The sequence below is a fragment of the Pygocentrus nattereri genome, chromosome 12 (genome assembly GCF_015220715.1).
Source record: "Pygocentrus nattereri isolate fPygNat1 chromosome 12, fPygNat1.pri, whole genome shotgun sequence".
In the NCBI taxonomy this organism is placed as follows: domain Eukaryota; kingdom Metazoa; phylum Chordata; class Actinopteri; order Characiformes; family Serrasalmidae; genus Pygocentrus; species Pygocentrus nattereri.
The window spans coordinates 29,447,780-29,460,219 of record NC_051222.1 but is presented as its reverse complement, the minus strand read 5'-3'; the positions used below and the strand labels follow the sequence as shown (position 1 = coordinate 29,460,219).

Here is a 12,440-nt window from a genome sequence, read left to right as displayed (position 1 = left end):
AACACGACTATACCATCATTTACAGTACATAATATCACCAACAGCATGGCTTCTGGTGCTGAACTGGTCGATCTTTCACCAATAGAAAACATCTACCGCATCACTTAATGTGTCCCTACGTAGTAAAGACATGCCATTCTGTTCAATAATGTTTTTTTTCAGCTACATTTACGTTAAAAAAGTGCTTTTTACAGGACTTTAATACCTTTCATTCAAAACAGGACTTTAATTTTTTTTGCTCTATGCATTGTGAATGAGGTTGGAGCAAAAATTGAGATCCACTTCAGAACTGAAATTTCATCAAACTCCACACAAAATTAGACAGCAGACAAACTGGACACATATATGTTGACAATGGGCCTCATTCGCTGGTGTCTTCCCAAGTTTTTTTTTTACAAATTCGTGCTTTTGAGTGTGTGTAGATTCTGTTCCTCCTTGAGAACACATCCCAAATAAGAAAAGCTGGGTAAACGTCAGAATCTTTGTGAAAACTGTGCAAGCGGGTTTTAAGAAGAAATTTCTTCTTAAGATTGGTTGGTGGATGAGGCCCACTGTCTTTAGCTTTACTAACTGAAGGCTATTGTTTATACTCGGTTGTGTGGGTGGGGAGACGAAAGCTCTGTAGGCACTATCTGGATTTAAACATGAACAACTTTATTTCAAATGAATAAGATAGTGTTGTAGCCCTGTGAGAGTCCCGGAGGCCAATGTGGGATCTCCTAACTTTTTCAAACGGCCTCTGCTCCTATATGGTGAATGTAGGCACATCCATACGTCCCCATAAGAAAATATCTGGAAAGGCTTATTCTAATGCAATCCGGTACCCCCGGCATGCCATTCTATCGATTCACTCCCTCTCTTGCGGGGGGATGAGGCCTTCAACAGAGCACACACAAAAACAGAGAATCTGACTTTAAGTATGAAATGACAGATTAAAAATATACAGAAAAACATGAATATTGCAATATAACAATATAACAAATGCAAGATGAGTGTAAATACACCTCACTATAATTGACAATCTACAATAAACAAGCAATGCATTAGGCTCTTATTCTGAGGCTGTAAAAATGTTTGTTGACTGCTCGGTGGTCTCACAGGGAACGGGCTGAGGAATAATGCTCAGAGAACAACTGCAGAAGTAGTATTTGAACAGTGTTGTACGGGTAGCGCTGGTGGTACAGTGGATTATTGTTATAAACCCTGTTTTTTTTCCCACACTCTGCTGTTGGATTTTTGTGTAGGCTGAGGCAGGTCAACAAGTTGTGCCAAGAAGATGATACTGTAACCTACATCCTGGGGAAGAGTTCAGGAGGGTTTAACAGGGTTCAGACGAGTTCAAAGCCCTTTCAGTGCAGGAAAGAACACTTTTTTTATGGGTCTGTCTGGAACATCCTGACAAAACACGCAGCTGTTCTACAGTAACTTGATGAGCAACCTCCGCAAATGTGCTCACATCACATTCACGCGTAAAGAGCTCAGTGCCGATAAAGGGGTCCAGATATAACTCTACATGTTAAAAGAGCATTAAAAACAAAACCAAACCAAACAAAAATCACAACATTTCTAATATAATAGGAGACATACAAAGATGTGAAACTACTAAACTACATACTACTACTATGAAAACTGAAACCTCTCTACGTTGCATGCACTCCTAAAACGAAGTTACCAGCATGGTTCTTTGTGTCATTCAATAGAAGAACCATCTTTGATTCCCTAACGAACCTTTAAATGAATGATTCCTTAAAGAGCCATGTTTATACACCAGGTGTGATTTATCTTTCTAAAGTGTATGAACCTCCACAGTAGGTAAAGGATTTTACTAGAACTGTACATCCAAACCCTTCAGGAACTTTTTAAATGAAGTATAGGCGATGAGTGATACATACATTCCATCACTGTATCGATTTAGTGTCCTTTGAACTTTCTATGGCCCATCAGATACTTTTTTGTTGTTGGCGGTTCCCCCTAGTGGGTGATTTATATCTTTGCAGCCCATTGCTGAAGCTGAAAATAATTCTGCTATGAGTCTTTTAAGCCTTGAACAAAAACATTCGATTTTCCAGCTGCGTATATATTTTATTGTATTGTATTGTATTGTATTGTATTGTATTGTAGTGTATTGTAGTGTATTGTATTGTAGTGTATTGTATTGTATTGTATTGTATTGTATTGTATTGCACTGTTCTCTGTTCAACTCTGTTCCTTTCTCTCTGGGTGTCTACAGTGACGTTAGTTTCTAGCAGTATCTGAGCTCAGGACCGGCTTTCTCTCTAACCTGTTGGTAACTAGCAAAGACACTTTCTCTAGATAGACAAAGCACTTGTTGTAAGCCGCTCTGGATAAGGGCGTCTAAATGTATTGACTAGATATTCCGATATTTCAGACATGAATGAGTTCAAAATTCCATTTGAAGATTCGTTCCTCCCACAAAACAAAACGGTAGCTGACTTAGCCAATTATTATTAAATTATTATTAAATTATTCTCAAAAAACTTATTCTGGAACAAATATCAGTTTAAGATGTTTCCTGGAAACATATCGCTGCTTTCGGAACAAAACCTTGTTTGTCCATTTTTCAAATTTTTACTTAATATGAAACTACCTGTTGTTGTTTATGTTGTGTGTCAATTTCATGATGAATGTACCAAATTAAACGGCCTAAAATGACTTGGAAGGATGTCTGGTTCCATTGACTTACATTAAAACTAAAGTATGTTTTTTCCTCCTCCTGTAAAGTCTCCATTTTGGAGATGTGATGTTTTCGTCCAAAACCAGCGATACATTGAGGCCAAGAGCCATTTAGACAGGGACAGATCTATAGGCTGGCAAGCAGTGGCAAAGTTTTAGAACATGGTCTGGTTATCATTTAAGTTACAATAAAGAACAAACACAATCAGTTTAAACTAATAACAACACATAACGCATTATCCATATTTAATAAATGATTAAAACCTTCACAGTGCAGAGTAGAAAAAGTACTCCTTGGCTAATGACTTCAACAAAACCTAACCAGAGTCAAGAGCTGGCCAACCTGGACTCCGGTCAGTGAAATGAGATTGGAGGTGTGGCTTAGAGCTACTTTGACTTACAAACACCTCTTAAATATTTGGGTTTCCTATTACACTTGGGATGGTGAGGAATTAACAATTCAACAGTTATAAATAGAAAGGAAAACAATATTTACACTATTCAGTTATATTTTAAAAAAATATTGCACATGGAGTGTTGATTATATTATACATGCTTTCATACACATGATATCTCTGTGTGGTGTAACCTCAGCTTTCTCTGTGATACCATGTCAGCTATGATGTCTTGGCTGTCTCTTGCTGCCCTGACTGGACGATTAACCTTTTTGCAACATACTGAAAATAATTCTGCAACCTCTTATGAAACATTTGATTTTCCAGCTGATCAAAGATCTGAGATCAAAACCTTATTCACAGAGATAATGGAAGCAGCATATTTCCCCTTTATAGCAGAGCGTCCTTCATAGCATCTACTCTGTAGTAACTGGTCTTAGAACCAGACATACACTCACTCAGCACTTCATCATGACCACCTCCTTGATTCTGCGCTCACTGTCCATTTTATCAGCTCCACTTACTGTATAGCTGCACTTTGTAGTTCTACAGTTACAGACTGTATATACAGACTCTGCATACATAAAACTTATGTATTCAATAATATGATACCCGGTATCCCAACATGTTTTGATATCTGAATCACCTGTCATTATAATAAACCTTACAGCAAAGACACATTCATGAGCTTCTTCTGCTGCAGATTTGCTGCAAATTGCGTGGTAATAGCGCTCCCTGCTGGAGAAACCTGCAGCTCATTTTCAAAGCCGTGCCCACATGCTTTCCACATTAACAGGGTGGACAGTGAGTGGACACAGTGTTTAAAAACTCCAGCAGAACTGCTGTGTCTGATCCACTCGTACCAGCACAACACACACTAACACACCACAAACACTTCAGAGTTTCTGCAGCGCTTACAATGATCCCCCGCCCAAATAGTACCTGCTCTGTGAGGGTCCATGGGGGTCCTGACCACTGAAGAACAGGGTAACAGAGTATCAGAGAAACAGATGGACTACAGTCTGTAACTGTAGAACTACAGAGTGCAGCTATACAGTAAGAGGAGCTGATAAACTGGACAGTGAGTGAAGAAACATGGTAGGTGTGTCTAATAAAGTGCTCAGTGAGTGTATTTCTACTGTGGTGAGGTCAACTGCAAAATTTAAACAACTAAAAAAGATTATTATTTGTATTTTTTTATCAACCAGTGTTCAGTGAGTTTTTGTGTAGCGTGGAACAAGGTTGTTTAACAAAATCCTGGAGAGTGAGAGGATGCCTGATGAGTGGAGAAGCAGTGTACTGCTCCCCATTTTTGAGAACAAGGATGATGTGCAGAGCTGCAGTAACTACAGAGGTATAAAGTTGATGAGTCACACCATGAAAGTATGGGAAAGAGTTGTTGAAGCAAGGCTAAGGCGAGAGGTTCAGATCAGTGAGCAGCAGTTTGGTTTCATGCCCAGAAAGAGCACCACAGATGCAGTTTTTGTGTTGAGCGTGTTGGTAGAGAAGTACAGAGAAGGTCAGAAGGAGCTACATTGTGTCTATGTCTATTATGAGTCTATGAGTCTGTGAGTCTATGTGTTCAGTGAGATTTCTGTATAGAGTGACCCTGTGTTCAGTGGGTTGTTTGAGTGAGTCTGTGTTCAGTGGGTCTATGAGTCTATGAGTCTATGTGTTCAGTGAGATTTCTGTATAGAGTGACTCTGAGTTCAGTGGGTTGTTTGAGTGAGTCTGTGTTCAGTGAGTCTATGAGTCTATGAGTCTGTGAGTCTATGTGTTCAGTGAGATTTCTGTATAGAGTGACTCTGAGTTCAGTGGGTTGTTTGAGTGAGTCTGTGTTCAGTGAGTCTATGAGTCTATGAGTCTGTGAGTCTGTGTTCAGTGAGATTTCTGTATAGAGTGACTCTGTGTTCAGTGGGTTGTTTGAGTGAGTCTGTGTTCAGTGAGTCTATGAGTCTATGAGTCTGTGAGTCTATGTGTTCAGTGAGATTTCTGTATAGAGTGACTCTGTGTTCAGTGGGTTGTTTGAGTGAGTCTGTGTTCAGTGAGTCTATGAGTCTATGTGTTAAGTGAGATTTCTGTATAGAGTGACTGTGTGTTCAGTGGGTTGTTTGAGTGAGTCTGTGTTCAGTGAGTCTATGAGTCTATGAGTCTGTGAGTCTATGTGTTGAGTAAGATTTCTGTATAGAGTGACTCTGAGTTCAGTGGGTTGTTTGAGTGAGTCTGTGTTCAGTGAGTCTATGAGTCTATGAGTCTGTGAGTCTATGTGTTCAGTGAGATTTCTGTATAGAGTGACTCTGTGTTCAGTGGGTTGTTTGAGTGAGTCTGTGTTCAGTGAGTCTATGAGTCTATGTGTTAAGTGAGATTTCTGTATAGAGTGACTGTGTTCAGTGGGTTGTTTGAGTGAGTCTGTGTTCAGTGTGTCTATGAGTCTATGAGTCTATGTGTTCAGTGAGATTTCTGTGTAGAGTGACTCTGAGTTCAGTGGGTTGTTTGAGTGAGTCTGTGTTCAGTGAGTCTATGAGTCTATGAGTCTATGTGTTCAGTGAGATTTCTGTGTAGAGTGACTCTGAGTTCAGTGGGTTGTTTGAGTGAGTCTGTGTTCAGTGAGTCTATGAGTCTATGAGTCTATGAGTCTATGTGTTCAGTGAGATTTCTGTATAGAGTGACTCTGAGTTCAGTGGGTTGTTTGAGTGAGTCTGTGTTCAGTGAGTCTATGAGTCTATGAGTCTCTGTGAGTCTATGTGTTCAGTGAGATTTCTGTATAGAGTGACTCTGAGTTCAGTGGGTTGTTTGAGTGAGTCTGTGTTCAGTGAGTCTATGAGTCTATGAGTCTCTGTGAGTCTATGTGTTCAGTGAGATTTCTGTGTAGAGTGACTCTGAGTTCAGTGGGTTGCTTGAGTGAGTCTGTGTTCAGTGAGTCTATGAGTCTGTGAGTCTATGTGTTGAGTGAGATTTCTGTATCGAGTGACTCTGAGTTCAGTGGGTTGTTTGAGTGAGTCTGTGTTCAGTGAGTCTATGAGTCTGTGAGTCTATGTGTTGAGTGAGATTTCTGTATCGAGTGACTCTGAGTTCAGTGGGTTGTTTGAGTGAGTCTGTGTTCAGTGAGTCTATGAGTCTATGAGTCTATGTGTTCAGTGAGATTTCTGTATCGAGTGACTCTGAGTTCAGTGGGTTGTTTGAGTGAGTCTGTGTTCAGTGAGTCTATGAGTCTATGAGTCTCTGTGAGTCTATGTGTTCAGTGAGATTTCTGTGTAGAGTGACTCTGAGTTCAGTGGGTTGCTTGAGTGAGTCTGTTTTCAGTGAGTCTATGAGTCTGTGAGTCTATGTGTTGAGTGAGATTTCTGTATCGAGTGACTCTGTGTTCAGTGGGTTGTTTGAGTGAGTCTGTGTTCAGTGAGTCTATGAGTCTGTGAGTCTCTGTGAGTCTATGTGTTCAGTGAGATTTCTGTGTAGAGTGACTCTGAGTTCAGTGGGTTGCTTGAGTGAGTCTGTTTTCAGTGAGTCTATGAGTCTGTGAGTCTATGTGTTGAGTGAGATTTCTGTATCGAGTGACTCTGAGTTCAGTGGGTTGTTTGAGTGAGTCTGTGTTCAGTGAGTCTATGAGTCTGTGAGTCTATGTGTTGAGTGAGACTTCTGTGTAGAGTGACCCTGAGTTCAGTGGGTTGCTTGAGTGAGTCTGTTTTCAGTGAGTCTATGAGTCTGTGAGTCTATGTGTTGAGTGAGATTTCTGTATCGAGTGACTCTGTGTTCAGTGGGTTGTTTGAGTGAGTCTGTGTTCAGTGAGTCTATGAGTCTATGAGTCTGTGAGTCTATGTGTTGAGTGAGATTTCTGTATCGAGTGACTCTGAGTTCAGTGGGTTGTTTGAGTGAGTCTGTGTTCAGTGTGTCTATGAGTCTATGAGTCTATGTGTTCAGTGAGATTTCTGTATAGAGTGACTCTGAGTTCAGTGGGTTGTTTGAGTGAGTCTGTGTTCAGTGAGTCTATGAGTCTATGAGTCTGAGTTGAGTGAGATTTCTGTGTAGAGTGACTCTGAGTTCAGTGGGTTGTTTGAGTGACTGTGAGTTCAGTGGGCTTTGTTCTGTGAGTTAAAACTGGACAGATTACTGTGTTCTGTGGATGTTTACATTGAATTTGTATATATTACTTATTAAACATCCATATTCTTTGCTGCTCTTCTAGGTAAGTACTAGTTCTTCCAGGACAAGTTCACCCTGTGAACAGGAATATGTGGAGTAACATGGGGATTTTCATTTGTCCCCTCACTGAACTTTAATTACTTTTATTTTCTTTGAGTGAAGTATCATTCTTTTTTATGTGAACTATGAAATTTGTGGTAAAGTATAGGCTACAATTATGATTTACAGCAAAGTGCATGCAAATGTACTTGACCTTTAAAATGAATCTGATTCAGACTTAATCTAGAACTTGCAGTTCTAGATTAAGACTGAGTTCTGCTTGCTTCTATGACGTTATGTGAGATATTTAACAAAAATACAACTATAGGGCAAAAATACAAGACAAATAATTATTTAATTGCATTATTATTATTATAGCCTCAATTATTCTTCCTACATAACTTTCTTTTTAAGTGATATTACTTACATCAACTTCAGACATTAACTTTAAGATATCAATGATGATTATGTTGTTAAATGATTAAAATAGCGAACTTTTCTAAATGTCCCTCTTTCTGTCTTTAAAAGGCAGGTGTGTCTTCCCATTGCATTCGTGTGGGAAAGGGATATTTTTGAAAAATGTCCCAACACGAACGTTTTCATGCAGCGAATGTACTGAAGCATAAACAGTGTATATATTTATTTTAAAGTGGAAAAATAAAATCAGCATTACAGTTTAGGAATAGAAAATAAAACCATCTTCTTGACTAACACTTATTTTAAACTTTCTTGTGCAACATCAGAGACGCAGTAAAAACATTGACTTGTCACGGACCTACTAGACTGTTTCAGTCAGCCAGACCTGGCTGGCCTTATGTAAACGAGACATCAACCAGTTTAATTTGCATTGCAACAGGTGTTTGATGTTATAAGAAGTTGGAAGTTGGAGTTCTAAGGAATAGAATTTCAGAAGGAAACTGATTTTCAGAATGAATCTGTCATGATTTGATTACGATGATCAGGATGAATCTGCCATGTTGTGATCATGACTAACAACCAGAGGGGGACTGGACGTTGGCGCATTCACTCTGGTGGATCAGGCCATACCTGGAAAAAAAGATCATCAGTGGTGAGATCACAAAAAGACAAAAGGTCACTGAGACCAGCTACTTCTTATTGCACTTCTGGTTATTGCACTATATGTAAACTTTAAAAGGACTAATCTACTTCTTTATTAGTACTGCAATGTATTACTATATCTAATGCATATAAAACGTACATACAGGTTAACCCTTTAAGCATGACGTTGCCATATGGCAACAGTGCCTTTATTTTTGTCTGTCTACCGTGTAAAAGATGTCTTTTCCTTATGGCATGCTTTCTGAGGGGGTTACAGTTCCTTTTTCACAAATAAAACCATGATGGATTTTAAGGATTCATATTAAACCAATAAAATGTTATTGTTGCCATGTGGCAACATCAGGCAACAATTGAACTACAACCTGCAATGCATACAATAAGAGTGAATGAAGAATGAAGTAGACTCTGCGATGTTAGATCATTTTTGTTATATTCCAAGTTGTTGCTTTTATCAGTGTAATTATTTTCATACTCCTTTTCTGTGATCTTAAAACATTCATGCATATTTGGCTGTTACTCATGTGTTACTTTCATGATGAATTTGGCTGTGTTCATTGGCTGTATATTGGTTTACTCCCACATAATGTGCTGTAGGTTAGTGTCACAGTCATACACTGTTGCCATATGGCAACAAAATACCTTAAAATCTCTTTATATTAATTTTGCCATCATTATTCAATATTCTTAGTTATTTGGGATAGTTCATTTTATACTGTTATGAATGCATATCAGGTCTAGATATCAGAGTTTTTTACTTACATCTTCCTGATGAGCTTATTAGCCTCTGTAGTAACATTGCCATTTGCCATCCTGTAGAGATAGAGAGCAAATTATTATTGGATTTGATCAAAGTAAGCAATTGTTATGGATCTCCACAGACTTTCCACAAGTTCTGCATGATTCAAACATTAAGATTTCAAAGCAAGGATTAAAAAAAAGACTTTATAGCAAAGTCATTCAAAATTGTTCACAGTAGAGGAGGTAGGAACCAGAAGTCTGAAGAGTCTAATGCCTGTAAAGGCTACCTTACAGAAATCGTGGAATGGACTGGTCATGATAGCATTGCTGGCTGCTGACACTGTTTTATGAGATAAGGTTGCAGCCCAAAAGGTGCTCAGTAGTGGTGGACGGGTACATACAGTGTAATGCAAGGTTAAATGATACCCAAAGAATACTTATTTTTCCAGAATAAACACTATTTTGCCATCATCAACATTACATATAAAACACAGACGATGTGTAGGTTCACTGGTGGCTTTTGATAGTGAATGAAATATTTGTGTCGTGGACATCGTGACCCCTGGTTTCCATCAAAACCCGTCTAAAGAAATCTGAATCACTAAGTCTACACACCATTTCGTAATAAACCACTCTAAATGATTTTGTTTACATCTCAGACATTGAATCATGCAGACATGTAAAACAGACAGAAGCACATGATAGAAGTAAGTAGGCAAGTAGACAAATCATACTTTTTCATAAATCCTTTGCATATATACACACAGTTTTAATGCAATGTTGAGGTTTTTGTGACATTCACTGTTGTTTACTTACACATTGTTAATGATGGTCCCGACACAGGCAATGTCATCAGTGATGTCGTCATCAATCAGCCCTTTAAAGAGAGATTAGATTTTAAATAAGGTAAAGATGCCATTACTTCATTTGTTCACAGCCCTTCATTTGTTCAAAGAAACAATTGCAATCCTGAAGGTATAGCAAAGTAAACTAAAGTGAAAAGACTGCTACAGAAAGAAGAAAACCTAGAAGCACCATAAACAAATGTACTCACTATCACAGCTCAGTCCGCAAAGATTGAGTGAAGGTTTGCTGCCTGACACGCAAGCTACTCGGTCTGCCAGCTGGAACAACCCGTAGAGCGTCCACACCCCATCACTGTGCTGCTCGTGCTCCTCGTGGCTTGTTTCACCTCTGGGCTTGTCTGGTCTTTCTCTTCCCTTGAGGGACCTTGGCTTGCGACCACCAGCACCAGGACGACCACCATCACTAGGATGACCACCAGTACCAGGACGATGACCATCATCAGGATGACCGTTGGACACAGAAGGGGCCCCAGATGGACGAGGCTGGTCAATGTGGTTGCCAGGACGAGCACCAGAAGAAGAGTTAGACACAGGGGGTGCCAAAGATGGCTTGTAGTGTCCTTGTGCATGCCTGGGCTTGCGACCACCATCACTAGGGCGACCTCCAGCACCAGGACGACCACCATCACCAGGATGACCACCAGCACCAGGATGACCATCATCATCTGGACGGCCACCAGCACCAGGGCGACCTCCCTCACCAGGTCGACCACCAACACGAGGAGTGGAGTTGGACACAGAAGGGGCCCCAGATGGACGAGGCTGGTCAATGTGGTTGCCAGGACGAGCACCAGAAGAAGAGTTAGACACAGGGGGTGCCAAAGATGGCTTGTAGTGTCCTTGTGCATGCCTGGGCTTGCGACCACCATCACTAGGGCGACCTCCAGCACCAGGACGACCACCATCATCAGGATGACCACCAGCACCAGGATGACCACCATCATCTGGACGGCCACCAGTACCAGGGCGACCTCCCTCACCAGGACGACCACCACTACCAGGAGAACCACCATTACCAGAACTATTAGCGCCAGCAGAAGAGTTAGACATAGGAGGTGCCAAAGATGGCTTTAAGTGTCCATGTGCATGCCTGGGCTTGCGGCCACCAGGACCAGGATGACTGCCATCACCAGGACGGCCACCAGCACCACCAGCACTTGGAGAAGATTTAGACACAGAGGGTGGCAAAGGTGGACCAGGACGAGACTGGTTGGTTTTGTTGCCTCTGGAGTGCTGTTCTTGAGATTCATCATGGTGTGGAGCAGGGATTTGGTTGACTGCGCTGGTGTTGAGGCCAGAAGTCAACTCTGCGTGGCACACAACTTTAAAAGAAGAAGAAAAAATGTTAAGCCTTACAAAACAAGTTACAGCAACCCCTCTTTTTTGTTGCCATCCATTTTCCTCAATTATCCAGCACTGTTCATAAATTAAGTGACGAAGCCTTTTGCTTCTTGCACTGCTGTACATGTAGATGTAGACGTCAACCAGTGAATATTAAATCATGAATAAGCCAAGGCTGATGTTGATTTAGCGTTTGATAGGATTTTATACAGTTTTTTACATTGTTGTACTACAGTGCTATGGTCTTTTGAGCATCACTTATTGCAGCTTATTTTCAGTTTTTTAGGTTTTAGAGCCAGTCTAATATTTATTTGTTTGATATGAGATTGTTTTAAGGAATAAAGAAGGACAAAGTCAGGACAAACCATTTCTATTCTGTCCATCCCAACAATGCATACTTCGCTGAGCACTTTTTAAAGGTACATGCTGTACTTTTAGCAAAAAGTTTCTTATAACAACCTGTTTGGTGCTGTATAGGACCAATGTTAAAGGTTCTTGAAAGAACCACAGACAACAGGTTTTCTAACACTGAGAAAGAACATTTAACCATGCAAAGACGTAGCAGCAAAGAAATAGTAGCAGTAATATAATGGAACACTTTTTGGTGCCATATACAACAATTTTTAGAAAGAGCATAAACAACCATATAGAAGATATTGATGACAAAAATAAACATTTGACCAGGAATTAAAAGGTTCTTTGAGTTGTCACAGTTCTATTCATAACCACTGCCTTAACAAAAAATCAGTGAAGAGCGCAGTAGTAACTCACTCGTGGCCACCTCGCTGATGCGGTCCAGCACATTTACATTCAGGGTCAGGTTCAGTTGTTGCTGCAGAGTACATTTGTTCAGGACCAGCCCCCCAGTCAGACCAGGAGCCAGCAACACCACCACCAACACCGCCAACATCTCCACTCCAACACGGACCCGCATGATTGTGTCACCTCTGACTTCTGCAGGTACTGTGTGAGTTACCTGCTATATAAAGCTCTAGCATCCCGCCCTCCATGTTACTCCACACCTTTCATCCCTCCTACATTCGTACCTGCACCTCCTGTTCTGCTTCTGCTGAGTCACTAGGATCAAGGAAATCAGGCTCCTAACATGTAGAATGCAAAAGATCTATAGATTGGGTTTTACATAATT

The 12,440-nt window shown here is 40.4% G+C and overlaps 1 protein-coding gene across 1 annotated transcript; it reads right to left on the bottom strand.

The window, feature by feature from the left end:
- Positions 1-7,893: 7,893 nt before the first annotated feature.
- Positions 7,894-12,232, bottom strand: LOC108441265 (collagen alpha-1(VII) chain-like). Its single transcript, XM_017720692.2, has 5 exons — positions 12,065-12,232; positions 10,141-11,274; positions 9,903-9,963; positions 9,108-9,158; positions 7,894-8,315 (listed from the first exon to the last, which is right to left on the bottom strand). The coding sequence occupies exons 1-5, from the start codon at positions 12,225-12,227 to the stop codon at positions 8,258-8,260; spliced, it is 1,467 nt and encodes a 488-aa protein (XP_017576181.2). The 5' UTR covers positions 12,228-12,232; the 3' UTR covers positions 7,894-8,257.
- Between the last annotated feature and the right edge of the window lie 208 nt (positions 12,233-12,440).